Source organism: Cimex lectularius, unplaced genomic scaffold (genome assembly GCF_000648675.2).
Source record: "Cimex lectularius strain Harlan isolate CLEC.00 unplaced genomic scaffold, Clec_2.1 scaffold63, whole genome shotgun sequence".
Lineage (NCBI taxonomy): Eukaryota > Metazoa > Arthropoda > Insecta > Hemiptera > Cimicidae > Cimex > Cimex lectularius.
The window spans coordinates 1,462,336-1,481,752 of NW_019392694.1; the positions used below are offsets into that span (position 1 = coordinate 1,462,336).

General features: G+C 33.6%; 2 protein-coding genes across 3 annotated transcripts in view; both read left to right on the forward strand.

Annotated features, from left to right (window-relative positions):
- Positions 1-15,831, forward strand: part of LOC106674134 (FERM, ARHGEF and pleckstrin domain-containing protein 1-like) — a 57,031-nt gene extending 41,200 nt beyond the window's left edge. For both annotated transcript variants that reach the window (XM_014406668.2, XM_014406667.2), the window contains 15 exons: positions 1,600-1,706; positions 3,825-4,019; positions 12,457-12,580; positions 12,646-12,739; positions 12,899-12,988; positions 13,062-13,253; positions 13,320-13,503; positions 13,577-13,686; positions 13,749-13,895; positions 13,953-14,092; positions 14,153-14,280; positions 14,335-14,471; positions 14,533-14,640; positions 14,706-14,857; positions 14,928-15,831. In XM_014406668.2, the coding sequence (XP_014262154.1) occupies positions 1,600-1,706; positions 3,825-4,019; positions 12,457-12,580; positions 12,646-12,739; positions 12,899-12,988; positions 13,062-13,253; positions 13,320-13,503; positions 13,577-13,686; positions 13,749-13,895; positions 13,953-14,092; positions 14,153-14,280; positions 14,335-14,471; positions 14,533-14,640; positions 14,706-14,857; positions 14,928-15,051 (2,032 nt within the window). In that variant the 3' untranslated portion in view covers positions 15,052-15,831. The remainder of the gene's footprint in view (positions 1-1,599; positions 1,707-3,824; positions 4,020-12,456; positions 12,581-12,645; positions 12,740-12,898; positions 12,989-13,061; positions 13,254-13,319; positions 13,504-13,576; positions 13,687-13,748; positions 13,896-13,952; positions 14,093-14,152; positions 14,281-14,334; positions 14,472-14,532; positions 14,641-14,705; positions 14,858-14,927) is intronic.
- On the forward strand, positions 4,026-9,204 carry LOC106674133. Its single transcript, XM_014406666.2, has one exon. The coding sequence runs from the start codon at positions 4,118-4,120 to the stop codon at positions 9,128-9,130; it is 5,013 nt and encodes a 1,670-aa protein (XP_014262152.1). The 5' UTR covers positions 4,026-4,117; the 3' UTR covers positions 9,131-9,204.
- Positions 15,832-19,417: the final 3,586 nt, after the last annotated feature.

A 19,417-nucleotide genomic window follows, 5' to 3' on the forward strand; every position in this document is an offset into this window, starting at 1 on the left:
CTGATGGAATATGCACTGAAAAAAAATGCTTAGAATATATATTTTTTTAAATTGTGAATTTGTCTGCTCATATATTTAGAATATGAATGTCACAGGAAAAATAGTTGGCTGTTTTATTTTTGGTCACTATAAAGTTTATGAAAATTTGAAAAATGATGAGGAGAAAGTTTTTATCCCTCTCTTTCTAAATGTTTTTGTGGCATGTGTTTGCATTATCGTGTATGTATACATAATCTGTGTACTCTTTGTTTATCCTTCTGATTTATTTTCTTAATGATTTCATTTTTTTCTCCTTTTCCTCGCTCCTTGGTTGACAAATCATTATGTATTATGTATTTCCCACCCTGGATCTTAACTGTTTTGGAAGAATGACCCAGTTAGGTGTTATTAATGTTAGCATGATAACCACAAGGCTGTCTGTGTTACTTCAATCCTTGGATTTTATTTGGCACTTTTCCTTCTTTTGTTTATTTTCTAATCTTCGATTTCATTCATTACTTTAAAAAGAAAAACAAGGAAAAATCATCAAATTTTATCTGTCACTGTTTATTAATAAATGCATTTAAACAATACAATAATGAGTAGATCTCTTTATATTAACTGTAAAATTGATTTATTGTATTGTAACAAACATATATTTCTATGATACTTTCAAAATGCTCAAATGTTTGAAATTAATATCTCGCCTCTTCTATTTAAAGATTTAATCTTAATTTGAAAACTCTTTGGTGCTTAGGAAACCTCAAAATATTCTCAAACTCTAAATATATACTAAAATGCTATTTTAATAAATAGACAAATTTCAATTTGTGTTTTTGAGCTAGAAAAGTAATTACCTGTTTTTGGATGGTTTTTATCTAGTTTCTACAAATGTTTCAATTATAAACTTAATAAATCCATTAGATTTCACGGTCCGATTGACCAAATAAATTCTTTTCAATTAATTAATCTTTAAGTAAGGTCTTGGTTGAAATGAAAAAGGAGTGTCATGAGTGGGATTCAAATCCAGGTCCGAAGGTCGTGGGTTCGAATCCCGCTCGTGACACTAGCTTTTTCATTTCAACCAAGACCTTATATAAAAAGAATAATTAATTGATATAAGCTTAATGTTAATTATTGTTACCTTGAATTATAAATTGAAAAAAAATTGTAAAATTATTATTACTTCCAAAACTTAGCCTTGTAACAATATAAGAATTTCTGTTAAATAATCATTCAAATATATTGACAATGATATTAATTATAAGTTTATTGTGTAGCAACTTTAAATGATGCAAAATCAGGAGATTTTCTCTGTGTATTTTGTTGCTAATCTTTTGGTACGATCGCTAATTTAAATTTACAAATGGATCCCACTGATGGGGTTTGTTAAAAATGTTTTTAATTTTAAAAATGTATTTAATAGCATGTGACCAATACGGTATTTACAGGGGGTAAATACAAAGTTAAGATTTGTCAATACCATGTTAACAATTTCTTGATCCCATTTCCACTTCCTCGAAAACCACCCAATTTGTTTCCCTTTAAAAAAAGGAAATGATCGTTTTTATTTTTTATTATTTTTAGTTAATGTAAAAGATTCAACACTTTCTATTACAGGTCTCAATCATTCAGACAATCTAGTTCAGTACATTCGTCTGTTGCGACTAATGTCGGAGGCAGCATATCTGCTCATCCTTTAATCCCTCTTGGAGACAACAGTATAGGTATGTTGAACATACCTATATGTATGCATGGTGTTGAGCGCATGCTGCATGACAACTACTACATTTCTGTTGTTTTATTTTATTTTTTTAATTTGTATTTTTTTAATTTTTGTTTTTATTATTTTCTCAGTACTTCCTTTGTGAATGTTTTACTCCTCAAAAACCTCATTTCATATTTCTGTAGCCTAGTTTAACCCATTCTTTCACAAACACTTCTTTTTCTTTAAAAAAATCCTACTTATAATTTTGTTTAAATAATAAGAATTTTTATGTTGACATATGAAAATGGTTTTTCTGACATATGATTATGATGGTGATCTGCAATACTATCGTTTTTATCAGTATGTTTAATGTATCCAATTTGGGCTTGTGGATCACCATCAATACATTAGCCAAATGTATTTATGTTTTTATCATTAACAGATTTAATTTTGAAACGATTTAAACAATTTCTCCTTACAGTCAGTGGTGCTACTGTATATCATGTGCTAAAAATTATAAACCTTTTTATTTTCCTTTTAAATCAGCATTAATATCGGGACGTAAAATAAATCCGTAGCATTTTTGGGTTAATTTAGTTAAATTTTCAGGTACTTGTAAAAAACAAAAATTAATCAACAGTAAAATGAACCATTTTGTTCCACTGCTAACACACACTTGTTGCCACCATCTACGTAATTTTATAATAATTTCCTCCGCGTACTTCTCAGGTTTTCAGTAAATTAAATAAACTTTTTTCACTCGACGTTTGACGAACCCATGTATCTCTCTGATAAACATATCCAGCTGCTCTCAGATGCGTTGAAATCTTGTATGAGATCTGTTAAATGTCCCTGCAATATCTTGAGCGGGGGTTATTTGTGACAGATGCTTGAATTTGGCTATCATCAACAGCTGAAGGGCGATCAGAGGCCAAGCAAACCATTCACAGACCGTGCTTTGTTCACAAATGTTATCATCATATTCTTCACAAATTTTCCTAGCAGCTGAATTGCAGTTTTCCTTTTTTGCAGTAATAAAAAAAAGTTAAATGTCAAAAATGCACTATTTTTCTCCTTTATTTTAAACCGGCAAAACAAGTAAACTAATCCGTTTTCAGAACGTGTAAACAATAGTGAATAAATAAACATTGCTTCAAAACAGAAGAGGGATAAAATCAAATTATTGAAAAATGCTACGGACTTGTTTTACAACCCAATACATTCTTCTTCCAAATGGATGAAAACCCCTCTTTCATGTTTTAAATCGTTACTTGACACAATTTTTCACTTCCATGCATTTGTTTCTGGAATCTGTTAAAGAAAAAGAAAAGTAAGTAATAAGGGAAAAAAGGTTTATGTTACATTTCCATGAACTTTTTTTTTTGGCTAACTATCAGCACTGTCTCACAGAGTCTTTTAAGTATTGTACACCTAGCCACATTGCAAGAACGGTAGACAAAAAATATGTCAAAATGATTTTTATGTCGTAATTACAATGTGAAAGGCTGTGTTGTTATTTTGATGACAAAAAGTTTAATTTATTTTCTATTGTATTTATCATTTAAGTGAAACATAATAAATCCCTGTCATTATATTAACCGATAGTGAAAGTTTATTTGTATTAATTAGAATATCATGGATAATTTAAGTAGGCACATACTAGTGACTTCACAAGAAACTATGTACAATTTGTGTGTTTCTTAATCAATAATTAGAGGTCATTTTATAGAAAACTTTAATTGGTTTAGGTATGTTGTGGTTTTTTTTATGACCCATAAAAGTTAGTTACATTAAAACGCTATACAAAAACAGCAGTTTGTTTGTGCAATTGAATTAAATGTCGATTTGTAAAGTATGTCCTGTTTTTCAGGGAACTTTTTGTCCAACAACAGTTCAGGTGTTGGTCAAACCGCAATAGAATAATTTATTGCTTATACATCAAAGATCTACACTGGGCAATGAAAAGACTGCGTATGAAAAATATTAGGCCCTCTAACAGCAGCCATTAATATTTGAAAAAATTGCATTAACATTATACAATATTATTGGAAAATAATTTAATTACAACAGAGAAAAAATTAAAATCTGCCTGTAATTGATGAAAATATTATTTTGGAATGTTTTTGTTTTGTTTCAGTGTCAGTGTCGTGCGGGTCGATGGTCCTTGTGGGGGAGGATTCTCCGAGCCTGACTTATCGTGTGGATCAGATGACTCACAGACATTCCAACCACAGTCGGCTCCTCCCCCAGCCCCCTCATCAGGAGCAGCAGGGCGGCCAGGGTACTACCACCACGGCGGCTACCACCACCTTCATACCCAGCACGAGCACAGGTCTCCGTACTTATAACACAACTTCCTCACAAACGGACATTGTAGATTTAGTAGAAACTTCCTCTACTCAAACCCCGCACTTGCCTAATAACCAGTACATGTGGCAGAGGTCAGCGTCAGCCAAAGAGTTGCGTAAGCCTTGCCTACAGACTTCCCAGGACTCCTTTATCGAACCCATAATCCCCCCTAGATCCCGTAATTTTGCCATTGCAGGTTCTAAAACACCTTCTTTCGATAGAGATGCTGAAACTAAAGTTTATTCGAGTAGTTACCCTGGCACTACAAGCTCTCTTTCAACAGAGAGTGCAGATGAACTTGAACCTGGCGGCTCCATTCTTGTTATAGATACAGGTAGTTCACGAGATGACTTGAGTCATGACTCTTACGAATTGTTAGAACGTGACAGTCGCAACTATTCTCGCAGTTGTTCCATTGGTTCTTCTGGTCCAGAAAATCAGGATGATGAACTGTTTACCATGGATGACTATAGAGATTTTGATGATGTCGACAAGAGATTGGGATATGTTGAGCCTAGATACAGAAATGTTGGATTTAATGAATTTAACGAACTCTGTAAGAGAGGGTTTGCTTCTAAAAGGAGCTCTCAACCAGTTGAATTTAATGAATTTGAAGCCAAATGTATCCCGGGTGCGGTTATTCGTCATGATGTCCCAGAAGAAAGATATCCTGTGGAACGGACTAAAAGCGAACCATACGTTTCTGACTTTTGGAAAGTTGCTCGTGAGCATAGAAAGTTGTTTCATCAGAAAAGCTTTGATTACACTCCTAGTGAAAGTATGGATTCGGATGGAAGTAAGAGTACGGCTGATATTCCTTACACTTTACATAAACGACAACAAATGAATGGAACTTCATCAGGATTTGAGTGTGGTTCACCAGTTTCTCCTAATAAATCTGAAGAGAAACCAGTGAGTTTTGAAAGAAAATCATCTTTGAAATCTGGAGAGAGGTTTGCCAAAACAAAACATGATTCTGATCTCAATTCTCAAGATTCTGGCCTTTCGCTAAGTCTAGGAGCTGAAAGCACTGATGACTTAGAAGAATCAAAAAATACAACTACACTCCCTGAAAAGAAATCTACTTCTACAGGAACTACACTTAAAGTTAAAAAAGATTTGTTAAAAGTCAGTTCTGAAGATGGCCCTCAGCATAAAAGCCTTCTTGCGAAGACTAAGGCTGTAAGTGCAGATTCTGGTTTGAAGAGAGTTTTCAGTTTTGAACGCCCTCCACCTGTTGAAGTTATTAAAATCCCATCACAAGATGGTGAGGGCATTGTTATCTGTAGTTCTGATAGTAAAAATTTCTCATTGGATACGAGTGATCCGGATGTGATCATTGTTGAATACCATACTAAGAGGAAACGAGCATTTCAAAAGCGAAGTTCTTCTGGGTCAGTCGAAAAAGAGAAAAGGGGATCTAGCTTTGAAATCATTAGAGAGGATAAAAACAAAAAGGAACGCCACAAAGAATGGAGAAGCGAATCGAAGTCAAGTTACGATATTCAAGATAAGACTGATTTTAAAAGAGAAAGGTTTAGCAAAGAAGTTAAAACTAGCATTGAAGGAAAAGTTGTTCGCGAATCTTTAGAAGAGAAAGAATTGAAAAAACAAAAGAGTGAAGAGTTATACAGGCAGAAGACTGAAGAACTAAGAAAACAGAGGAGTGAAGATCTACAAAGGCAGACGAGTGAGGAATTACAGAGGCAAAAGAGTGAAGAGATGCAAAAGAAAATTTTAAGGAGACAAGAAGTAATTGAGCAGTTACGACAAAAACACGAAGATCTCAATAAAATAGAAATTATTAAGACAAATAGAGAGAATGAAAAGAAGTCGAAAACAATGCAGAAGCCTAGTGTGCAGAAACAAGATAATGTATTCAAAGAACTTTCGCCAAAATCAATTCAAAAACATGACAAAGTTGTCATGGAAGTCCCGGTGGAAATCAATGCAACAGAAAAGCAACTTGGCTACTGTAGGTGTGAACATAAAGATTCAATTGAAATAGAGAAAATGGAAGATATAAATGAAGAGAAGGATAGTGTTTTTGAAGATGATAGTACAAAGGAAGACACTCCACTCCAAGTAACTGATAATGAAGAAAAACAGATAGATTTGAAAGAACCAGAAGAAGTTAAGGAAGAAAGTAAACCTGAGCCTGATTTGAAGGAAGAAAGCAAACCTGAACCTGATAAGAAGGAAGAAAGTAAACCTGAACCTGAAGTGAAGGAAGAAAGCATACCTGAACTTGATGTTACAGCTAATGTTATTGTTAAAGAAGTTGCCAAAATTTCTCCAAAAAAGGAAATTTCAGAACCAGAAATAGTCACAACAACCAGCACCAAACCATCACAGTTCCAAGAAAATACAGAATCAGATATTAAAAAAAGGACTGTAGTTGAAGAAAAAGCTAAAGCTGTTGTTTCTCCAGAGATGGTTTGGAAAAAGTTTGGTGATCTTCCTCCAATCACAAACAAAAGAGAGCGTTCTCCTGTGTTGTTCGCTAGACTGGGCTTTTCAGAAGGCTCAGCTTTCATACCTGCAAAAGCCCAATCACCTGCAAGCTCCCGAAGAGCAAAATCACTAGATGCTCCAGTTGTATCTCTTCATAGGCTTCCACCTATAACATCTTTCTCAAGTAAGGACGATACTCTTGATAACGAAGAAGGCGTTGAATTAGAGGAGAAAACTTTAAGAACTACGAAACCCATCTCTGTAATAGAAGAAGAAGATGCTGCTAACCTATCTCCTCTTATTCAAGATTCTAACCATTATATGACTACCATTCAAGAGCCTGATTTAACACAAATGCTTCCAGAGATTGCCACCGAAGACCCGGCCAAGGAAGAAAATGCATTATTTGAAACTCTAGAGCCAACACTACTTCAGTCGTACAGTGTGGAGCCCCTTCCTTACACTATGATTTATAACAACCATGAAGGCGAACAAGAACTTCCGGATGTTACTCAGTTTGGACCAGATTATCGAGTCAAAATCTGTTCTCAGCTAAGTGATGAACAAAAAGTTCCAGAATTCCCAGATTTTCAAACCAATGACTATGATGAGGTCTGTGAAGAAGTGCAAGAAGAAGAAGAAGAAGATATTTTTAACAATGATGTGTTTGACAGTAGAACACTGGAATACAGCAGTGAAGCAACTAATATACCTCAGCCTGAACTAGGTAATGATTATAAACAAGCAGCCACAGAGGTGGACGAGTTAGAAGAGGTGTTTGACAGTACAGTAAATGAAGAACCTCAACCAGAAAGAAGGCCAAGCACCAGACAAGAAAGACTAGATTCATTTAAAAATACCAAAAGTTATTCTGTTGATATTTGGACATCAGAAGAAAATGAACCTCCTGGGATTCCGACAGTTGATGTTGAAGATGTAGATTGGTGTGATGATGATACATTTGTTCCAGACCCCATCGATGCCATGATGGAACATCTTTCACCCAAAAAGAAGGAGTTTCCCATAACCACCAATGAAATTAACCCAAATGATATACCAATAGATTTAATACCTGAACTACCGACGATTGACGTTAAAGAAACTCTTGAAGATTCTCAGCACGATAGTAATGCTGATATTGCTTCACTATCTGAATTGTGTGAAAAGATCATTGAACCACCACCCGAACTGAAGTTAATACCTCCGAAGAGAAGTTTTGATGAAGATGTATCTAGTTCTTCCAGTTTCAAACCTGATAAGACAACCTTGAAGCCTTTCTCACTTGAAAGTTCAGGTTCTTCTAGTTTAGAAGAAGGGATCTTCCCTCCTGATGATTGTTCCCATTTTGCGGATGAAGAAGAAGGAAGTAGTAATTCTGCCAAGGATGAATATCAGGGATTTGGCTACTCGGTAGCCGGAGCAGAATTAGTGATAGGAGGCTATACAGGAGGTGTATTTGGTCTTTCGAGGACTTTATCAAGGATATCTGAACGAAGCACAACTTCTGAGCAAGATAGATCAGATTTTGATGACGATTTGTCTACAAAACCTTCTTCTAGATCACTCTCATTGGAAGATGAATCTTTAATGTCATCGGATAGGCAACCATCGCTTTCTTCAGATCCTTCAATTAATCCTGAAGTTGAAGAGCAACCACTGCCACCGCTTCCACCTGAGCCTTTAGGCTTTAAAATTCCACCTCCACTTTTGCAACATGATGAGGAATGGCCTTCTCCTCCAAACTCCTCTTTTGATACACCAATTGTAGGTAGTGTTGAAACTTACTATATGAACATCAGACCCGAGGAGCCCACTAAAGTTATACTTCCTAAAGAGCCATATGACAATGATTACTCTTCAGATTCAGATTATGAAAATAAAACTTTACAGGACGATGATGGACCTGATTCTTCCACAAAAGAGAGTACAGTGAAGTTAGCATTGAAGCACAAAAAGCCTGGAAATTCAAGCGACACATCTTTAGGAATATCTGACTTTTCAAGTAGCACTGGCACAGTGAAACATTGTCAGTATTACTCCTGTACTGTCAAATCTGACGATAGTTCATTGGCTGATTTTGGTTCCTCGTTGTCAACTGAAATGTTGTCTTCTTCTCGAAAAAATTCTGATGATTCGATGTGTTTACGGCGAAGGAGTTTTCACCACATTCAGAGGAGATCTTTTGATGATTATGATTCTCCTTACAGTGAATCGGACGAAAGCTGTCCAAAGCAGACCAAGAGGACCTACTCAAACTTGCCCAGCCCGACAACTCCTTGTGGAAAAAAGTTGAACAAAGAAAGACAATGCGCCAAGTCAAATCAACTTGAAAGGAGAAACGTTTGCTCAAAATCGATTGCTCGTTCCAAATGTTACTCTTACTACTCTCTTGCTCGTAGTCCACCTAGCGATGGCTCATCGTCTTCTTTAGAAATGGGTGAACCGCCATCAACACCTAACACTATACCAAGAGTGTCAAAGAGACGCAGGCATGTTCCTCCTTCTAAACGCCGTCAACGTGTATCTGCTGAGACAGATATTCGGGATGGCCAATTGATTTCTGTATCTAGTCCTTCTGTTGCTTGTGTGAAACGAAACACACGGGACCGGTCTCAAATGTCTAAACAGTCTTCTGTCTAAATTCCAATTATAAAAAAAGAACTGCTCAAAAGAATTTATTTAAAATAAGGGAACCCCATTTAAAAATAGTTATTTTTAAAACTAAAACAAAAAATTAATGATATTACTAAACTTTTATTCAATCAAAAGCTTTGTTACAACTTTTATTTAAAGCTTTTGTAAATAAAGTTTAGTGCCATTTTTAAAATAAAACCACAAAGGCCTGCTGCCACAGCGACCTTTTCAAAGTTTATTTTACTATTATTTATTCTACCAAGTATGATTAGTGCTGTTATATCAAAAAACCTGTTTATTCAATAATAATTATTTGAATGAAAGATAAATGTGCCTCTAATAATATTAAATAATGAATATTTATTAATGTATAAATAAAATGCAATAATTATTGTATTTAAAATAATTTTAAAATGGCTCTAAGTTATAAAATTCATCTTATGTGACATATTTTTATATTTTACTTCATTTACTTTGCTCAAAGTCACAAACGTATGAGTTGATGTGCTAATTCTTTTTCATTATTCTTCAATCATTCGTTCAATTCTGAAAGAGGCTTTAAAAATAAGATTTTTTAACGAGTGCAAAGGATTGAAGATTTTTTCTCTTTAAATTCTTTCTTTCCTTTTATAACACATCAGTGGGTAGGGGGGGTAGGGTTTTTAAACATTTGTGCAGTATTACTGGTGGTGCGTACATCAATCAAAAAAAAAAAAACATACAAAGATGTAACTTTGTAAAATACTCTTATCATTTTTGTAATGGTACAATGAGTGCCAGTATCGTTTAATTCGAGACTGAGTTGAACTATGTTTAGTAAATAAGAAGTGGAGGGCATGCAAAGAATGATCTATTCAATTGCACTTAAAATTAATGTGGGTTTACATCTTTTATTTTCTAATGCTTATATTATACTATTTCATTCGTAAAATATTAATTAATTTTAATGCTCAATAGCGAATAGGATTTATTATATTCATATTTATTTCATAAATGTTGAGCAATATAAATATGTAAATTGTATATCTACATTACATTATATCTTTATCTATTTAATAGTTAGGAGAAAAGTTTTGAGATTTGTTTAAAACATAATTTACTGTTTAAATATATTTGGATTAGATTTTTTACACTTATTAGTAAGATAAAGTATTATTTGATTGTTAACTTTGATTTTAGAAGATGGTTGTTTTGATATAAAAAAGTATTTATTAGTTATTACAAAAAAGATTATATCTTTAAGAAGGAAAAAATTGTTATTAATTACTTCATTTTGTATCATATGAAAAACAGGGCTCGAAAGTATTGACTAAAAATTTGGTATGTTACCTAATTATGTGCCAGCATCTGGTCTTGCAGTTGCAGTCCTTTTGACCTCGAACAACGGCCAGTAACGAAATTATTTTTCAAAGAAAAAGTATAATAGTGGGTACAAACACAATAGTTTAAATTTAGTGACAAATTGCACACAAAAAATAGTAAGTTACTTTTGAAATGCGATTTTCTGGTTCAGACTTTAACGGAAGGAAATGTATTAGTTTATATTAACTGTTAACAAGGATTGCGATTATCTTCACATGTTTAGAAGTGTAACAGTTCTGCAGGTGAGAATTTCAAGCCAGTTGACTGGAAAAACTTATTCACCCTAGTTTTCTATTTTTTATTTGATTTATTTTTTTGTCTTCCTTCCGGGGGGTTCGCAAAAGCGGAGTTCATATTAACCTGGGTTTTCGTGTTTTTGCAAGAAAAAAAAGCCCATTTGGAAGTACCTTGTGTTTAAATTTCGTTTGTTTTTTGATAATGTGCATCATAGAAAAAAAAATCATTAAACAAATTGAAACTACTTAAGACATCTCACATATCAGCACCAATTCTCAGCAGATTTTTTTTTTTCAAACTATTTATTAGTATTATTCGGGTGTGTACATTATGCTGTGTCTTTTTAAGAGTTGTTTTATCCTTTTTTAACTAATAATATTCAATATTAAACAACATATTACAAATTAAGATGTGAAAGTGTTGACAGAAATTGAGTATTAATATAGTGTATGTATTTGTATTGAACTGACCCTCGGTTACTTATTGGGTCGGTCTTTACTTGCGGGTTTGTTGAACTCGGATGCATTTCTGCATTGTGCCATCTTCAGTGAGGAAGTCAACAAACCCAGTGGCTCAACCTGAGTTCACCGATTCGAAAACCACACCCAGCATCAACTTTATAGTCCATGTATGTTCCAAAGTTTAGTCTTCCAATCTTATTTATATGAAGACAATATTAACGCTTAATATTAAAACTGAAGTTTAAAGTTTTTAAAAATCATAGGGTGAAACTATTATTATAAACTATTCACAGTATTTTCAAACTAACTCCTCTCAACTGCAGAACTGCTTACACATTATTATCGTATCACATTTCGCTATTTCAATTGTACTAAAAGCCTTCTTCAGTATTAATCTTTTATTTTAAATGTGTGCTGTGCCAATACTATCTCATGCCTGGGTATAACGATTTGAAACGTAAACTATTAGGTTAATAAACAGCATCTGCAGAGGGTGAAGAAACGTCAATACAATTATATTAAACTATATAAAATTTAATTAAGAGAAACTAATACAACTCGTAATATAATAACTTGTCTTTCATTGCCTAACTCTTTATTAAGAAAGATTTTAACAAATATGTTGGTTTCTTTATTCCTTTGTAATTAATTATTACAATTATTAAGATAAAATTGTTTATTCAGATGGTGTTGATTTGTAAGCAAACAAAAAAATATTGAAAAAAAAAATTATAACAAACAAGAAATATGACAAAAAAATAAAGTTATTAATAAAAATCAGAGGTGTAAAATTTAATGGTTATTGTTTAGTTCAGCATTATTTTTTTTCTCACTTTGAACCTAAATTGCTTCAGAGGATCTCTGTGAGTATAGATCATTACATTTTATGTAGTCTTGTAGGCTTAGAAAATTTTCTTTTTTTAAATTTTTATAAATTAAAGTCCATTATTTAGAAATATATGCATGTCCAATGAATATACAGACTGTCTTAAAAATATAAACTAAAGCCTTGAATGACATACTGGTAGAATAATACAATTAAGAAATTTATTTTGAATTAATAACACTTTTTCTTCTTTCTTAGCATTCAAATGGATTTGGAGTTTAAGTTAACGTAAGAACTTTAAAACCCAACTGCCTTATCCTCTTTAATCACACTTTGAAATAAAGCACAATTATTTTTTCTGGCATAAATAGAAAAAACCCTTACGTACTAGTCAAAAAGCCTACTGCCAAAAAGAAGATAGTCAAATTTATACTTTCTTGTTACAGTTGTATTGGAAAAATCATCATCACCAGAGCTTGAGGACGTTACAAGGCGTAACAACAACAATGTACAAGAAAACGTTTATACATCGACTCCGAAAATGAACGGAGGGCCTAATGGCCATTTTGGGTGAGCAAGCAAATTATTAATTGGTTCTTAGTTTTTACGATTTTAAACCAACTTATTTATTTTAGAGAGCTGGCATCGCCCGAATTGAGTCCTATGAAGTTTAAGGAAGATCGTTCAAAAGAAGGGCTTGATACAATAGATGGTGAAATGAAGAAAAAGGTACACTTTTCCTCCTCCTTGTTTACCATTTAAATATTAATTATTATCAAAGAAATCTTTTTTTATTTATTTTATATCTAAAGGAAGGCATTGTATTAAGATGATTCTATTAAAATATTTTCTTTCTTCATCTTCCTTAATTTACTAATTATTTTACAGAGATATTCCCTCGACAAGGGCCATTTTATTGGAAAAGAAATTCTTATGACAGAGAGAACTTACAGGAAAGATTTAGAAGTTATAAACTTGGTATTTAGACTACTGTTATTTTAAGAATAAATATTTAACACCCATTTGTACCATATTTTTTGTCATCTTTTAGTGGTTAAGAGATGAATTTTCCAAATATGATGATAAAAGTTCCATCACACATTTGCTGAATATAATTGATCCGTTGCACGATGCCCATTGTCATCTTTTGAAAGAAATTGAAGTCAGTATGGCGGCAACTGAAAGGGGAACGACTCACCATCGAGTTACTGATATAATTTTAAAAACACTGGAATACCTTCCGGTAGATAAAAAAAAATATTATAAGATTTAAAAAAAATTAAAAATCTTAATAAAAACGACTTTTCAGCTTTATGAAGAGTACATACAGGAGCACCAGAATGTTCTTAAAGGGCTTAGTCAGGATCTGACCAGAGAGGACTTTGAGCGTGTTTACACTGACTTTGAGAAAAATAAAATGTGCTATCTTCCACTTACACTTTTTATTCTTAAACCAATTCAGAGATTGATTCATTATGCGCAATTGACTGATCGTAAGTTAAACCAGACGTATTGTTCTTAATAATCTCGATGGTTCTTTTATTTATTTTGTTTTTCCAATTTAAGGACTTCTTAAATTTTTTGGACCTGACCATAGCGACTATGCCGACTGCGAAATAGCAAGGAATAAATTTTCCGAGTTAGCTGTTGTTGCAAATAAAGCTCTTCAAGAATCCGTAATTAATTAATTATTTTTTCATATGTGAACATTGGTTATAAACAATTTTGTTATTTTTAGGAGAATTACGTACAGCTTGTGGAATTGGGCAGAGATGTAACAGGTTTTGAAGGTGTTCTAACAGAAGGCGACCGTAAATTCATTCGACATGGGCGTTTAGGAAAATTTTCACAAAGACGGGGGACGCAGCAAAGGATGTTTGTTTTAGTAAGTAATGAACGATTGACATTTCTCGTACAATGTTTAATTCGATTGATCTCTCAGCTTTCAGACATGCTTGTGTACAGCAAACGTTATGGCCAAAATTTCAAAGTCCATGGACAAATGTCCTTAAAAGCCCTTAGAATTGAAGATAGGGTTGACAATCCTACTCCGAATTCTTTTATTATATTTTCAGGAGATAGGTAAAATGTTAAAATAATAAAATAATCTTTCGTAAAATTTAACGGCAATTTTTTTTCCAGACCGATAACAGTTTCAGCTGAAAGTCAAGAGGAGAAAGACAAATGGTTAGAGGATCTTTCCCAAGCAATTGATGTAGCAAGAAGCGACAAGAACCCTTCCTCACCAATTTTCACTTTAAAATGCTCAAGTATGACTATTTAATTTTTATAATTTGAATATATTTTAATTTTGATTTTTATAGATTCCTCAGATGATTTAAATGACAAGCAAGAAGATGATAAAAGCGCTGTTACACCACAAAGAAGTAACACAACAATTCATGTCTGTTGGCACCGATATACTAGCATCAGCCTCAATGATCTTGTCAGAGCTGCTCAGGTAATTTTTTATTTCTAACAAATATAAATTCCTTAATTAACTCGGCTTTCTTTTGTTTTAGAACCAGCTCAGTGGTTATTTATTAAGAAAATTCAAGAACAGTAATGGTTGGCAGAAGCTTTGGGTTGTCTTTACAAACTTTTGCTTGTTTTTTTATAAAACATTCCAGGTGAGTTGATTAAAATTGACTGCATTTAGAGCAAATTATTGATTCGATGTGATTTTAAATAATAGGATGAAGCGCCATTGGCTAGTCTGCCTCTATTAGGCTATTGCGTGACAACGCCTTCTGAAAAAGATCAGATACAGAAGGATTTTGTTTTCAAACTGCAGTTCAAGAATCATGTATATTTCTTCAGAGCAGAAAGTGAATACACATTTGGAAGGTATGTTGTATTTTCCAAAGAACTATTTTCTTCTTATATCAGGAGTTTTATCATTCGTCTTTTCCTGCAGGTGGATGGAAGTAATTGGAAGTGCAACACAACATTCCGGGAGGCTAAGACTTTTCAGTAGAAAAGAAAGTACGTTGGAGCATAAAATTGGCCAAGAGCCTTTGTATTCATATCAGAGACTTTAAATGCTTTGCTCACTTTATTTTTGGGTTTTGTAACCACTTTATAGATTAACCAGTTATTGACAATTTTTTTTTTTTTTTCAAATCTGTAAATAATTTGGACAGATGATTTGTATATAATGAATACGGTATAATTGAGATGAGAATTGACTTATTTTTCTATAATACTAGTTATGTGCATTATTATTTTTGTTAGGCTAACAAACTTTTAAAATTTGGAAGTACATATTTTGCATTAATCATTTATGATTTAATGCAATAGTTCATTCATTTTGTTATTCATTAATTTTTATAAAGTGAAAACCAAAGAAACCCCACAGAGAATCTCTGTCGCCAAATACATTTTGAACGCCAATAAATTAAGATCAATTATGAAATTAATATTTTACAATCGAGTGATAAATTTTTTTTCTTGCCAGAAATTTGTGTATGTACCTTTTGTACTCATTTTGTAAACTAAAAATTACCTCAATCAGCTATAAACTCAACGACACATTTAATAACATGTTATGGCTGTAAAATGTTATATGTAATTATCGATATATTGGGTCATTATGTTAGTAAAGGGAGAGGGTGCACGGTTGTTAAATTAGAATGTTATATTGAAATTTCTTATTCTGATTTTATTATTTTAACATTTAAATGTCATAAATGCTAATGAGGTTAAATATGACAAAATGAAATCTCCCTTTATGTCAATTGTAGTTTATTAACATTGTTTTGTTTATTGTTATATCCTTTAGTATTACTTGGCTATTCAAATATAATCATTGTTTGACAGTATATGCAATTTTTATTATCTTTATATTTTTTCCACCCTTGATATAAATTCTGTCATTAAATTTAATTATTTGATTGTAAAGTGGTACTCGTGTGCGACAGGATAGTTGAAGAAAAAATTTTTTACTGGGTTTACTTTTACATACAAGGAAAAATTATATTAAAATTAAAAAGTTAAGAAGAAGGTGATTCAGCTTGCATACTTTCTTATTCCTAATTCTTATTATATAAAATAATAATAATAGTGCATTATGTGGTAATAATTCAAATATAATGTTAACTGTGCACTATAAGCATGCCACTGTTGATCTACTCAATTTTGGAACTTCCCCTCAAAAATGAGAAAAGTGGTAATTTTAATGTTAGAGGCCAGAAAACAAACATTTTTTCAAGGTGTACCTTTAATGTGTTGGGGACAGTGGCAGAAGTCATCTAGTGTGGATGGATTCTTAGATCAGGAGCTGAGGCAGTGAAGCGGCTGACTGGTGGGGTAGACAGGAGCAGGCAAGGTAAGCGAGAGGAGAGAGACAGAGAAGGCAGAAAAAAAAGGAAACAAGGGACAGCTTTTTTGCTCTGTGGAAAAGAGTTGTTCCTCATCCTGGAATATTGATCTATGTCCGAGTAGGAGATAGGAGGATGGACATAGAGACGAGGCTCCCTGGCAAGATACAATTGGTGGTAACTGTTTTTCCCCCCTGTAATAAAGTTTTTTTTTAAAATTAAATAAAAAATATGTTTTGCTTAAATTTATATTGTTTCATTTTGTTTGTTTTGTAATTCCGACTCCTGACATTTTTAAATCATGTTGTTAGAGTTAAATAAGGTCAGACTTGTAACAAAGTGTCCTGTGAATCACGGGAACTGACTTTAATTTTAGGCTAAAAGGTTTGGAATTTTTAGTAGGGTTCATTTCTCCATACTGATTTAACAAAAAACAATGTTTTATTTTTATTTTGACCTATTTTCTTTTGACTCTGCTTCTCCAAATCATTTCCCCCCGAAAAAATGGTAGTGTGGTGCCTAATTAACGTGTTAGTTTACCAGAATTTCCCCGTTAACCACTGATCATTAGCGCAGAATTGTTTTCCAGAAAGGCAAAACATGTTTTGGAAAACTGATCTGTTGTAAGTCAATGAATCCGTCAGTAAAACAATAGTGGAAAAAATGGAGAAAATGGAAGAACAGGTAATTCTGTTACCCTTTCTAAAAACTCCCACCTTAGATTTGGTGAAATTGACAGATTGATTCCATTTTTCACAATCATCTAATATTTTTATATTCCTTTAATGTTAATAATTATTATTTCAATTAATTATTTTTTTATGTAAGGATTGGTTGAGATGAAAAAGTTAGTAGTACGAGTGGGATCCGATTATTAATAATACTGCTTTAACTTTAATGTTGCCACCATGAACACCCCTCAAATTCAGAGGAAAGGTCTTCAATGAAGAGGGAGAAAAGGATAGGACTTACATACTTAAATACATCACTGCCTAACCCCACAATTATCAGGGGGAAAATCTTAAATTCTCTCTTTAACCCTAACAGTGGATTCTGAATAAACATTTTAGGAAGTTAATTACTTCAACACTCCCAAATTGAACAATTTATAAATTAGAGCATTTCGATCCACACTGCCAAACATAGCAAAAAGTACAGCTGATGGCGACAGTGCAAAAATTTTTTGATAGTTCATGTAGCGCAGACTGAAAGAAAGAGATCCCAGTTAATGCCGACTATATCTGGTTTACAGATGGTGCCAAAACTGCACTTGGGCCAGGAGCTGGCATTTATGGAAATAAGGCAATATGCTCCATTGTTCAAGCGGAAACTGTGTTTATTGAACACTGCGCCAGGGAGATAAAAAGGCTTGGGATTATCAATAGAAGAATAGTCATATTGTCATAACTTGGACAGCCAGGCGGCACTGAAGGAATTGCATCGGCAGTATAATCCAGTCGTTTGGGACTGGATTAAAGCCCTGTCAGTCATCAAGGAAAAATAACAAAATTACCCTTGTCTAGGTGTCAGGGAACACAGGGCAGAGTGGCAGTGAAGAGGCTGATAAATTGGCCAAGGAAAGTTCAATGAGGACTGGCTGAGATTGGCCTCGAACCCTTGTGTCTTACCAAACTGTCAAAAACGTAGATCCATTAGACCAGGGGTCGGCAACCTGCGGCCCTTTGCAACTTTTTGCGCGGCCCGCCAAAGCCCAATATAATTTTAGGAAAAATCAACAAACTTAGAGCGTGAGCGTGCCGAAATGTGGCCGGTGACAAAAATGCGCGCTAACAGAAGCATAGTGGGAAACCTATTTTACTACGCAAGTTTAATCCCCACTCCCTATAATAATATTTATACTCGTATATGATATAAAAGCACTATTTAAGTTACATTTGAATGTGTGGCCCGCATAAAAAATTTTATTTGGAAAATGGCCCTCCGTCCGAAAAAGGTTGCCAACCCCTGCATTAGACAATGGATTAATAATTAGTCCTCCACTCAATGGGAATGTAGCCTAGGACAGAAGCATGCAAAAATGTTTATCACAGGACCATCACAGAAACTAACAGCAGAACTACTAAATCTAGGATGTGCTAGTACTAGAATAATAGTTGGACTGCTAACTGGACACTGCAGACTTTAGAGGCATATGTGTAGGACTAAGAATGGCAGAAACAAGCCTGTTCAGATATTGCCAAGAATAAGAAAAAACATGCCCTCTGTTGGTGCAGAAGACCTATGTAACCTGAGATTTCTAATCCTGGGAGAGGAAAAGCCAGGGCATAAAGGATATGCAAAAAGCTTTGGGGTCTGGTAAAAAGCCTCAATCTTAATGAGGAACTCTAGATTAAAAAATGGAGATGCACCATAGACCAAAACTGGTTGCAGTGCACAGGTCATAAAGAGGCAAGCCCCTGTATAATCTAATCTATAATCTAATTGTCAACCCAAGAACCACCTTCAAGTAAAGAGGAAGGCCATCAATGAAAAAGGTTTAGTGACCACGATTTTGGTATTATGGGTAGAGCCGATGGTCAAAGTCCATGGACTGATGTTGATGAGCCGTATGTTGATGAAATGTTAGTTGGTAGTGAATGAAGGGACTCGTGCAGCAGGCAGTCATGTTGCCTGTTGAGAGTATAAGAGATGATGCTGTGAGCATATTCATTGCTGCAGCTACTACTGATGTATTGCTCCATAGTGAGGTTGAGACCTTGTTGAACCTTGTTGAAGCAGTGGTAACACCACGTGGATAACTTATTAACCACAGGTGGTCACCACAAAGGAGAAAAGGATAAGACTTAAAATACATCCCTGCTTAACCGACTTTACCATTATCCTCCACTCTGTGAGGAGGAGAGTCAGTTTTCAATTGTCCGGTGTAAATACAGACTTAATCTATAATATTTAAATATAAAATAATTTAAAATCTTATGCCATTATAGGTGTAAAGGTCACAACATATCCTTTTCATCTTAAAACCCTCATTGATTAATTCTGGCATTGATATTTTTTTTAAATACAGATGAAAATTTATTTGTAACAGTACATTAAACAATTTAAACTTTGAAAATGATAATCATAT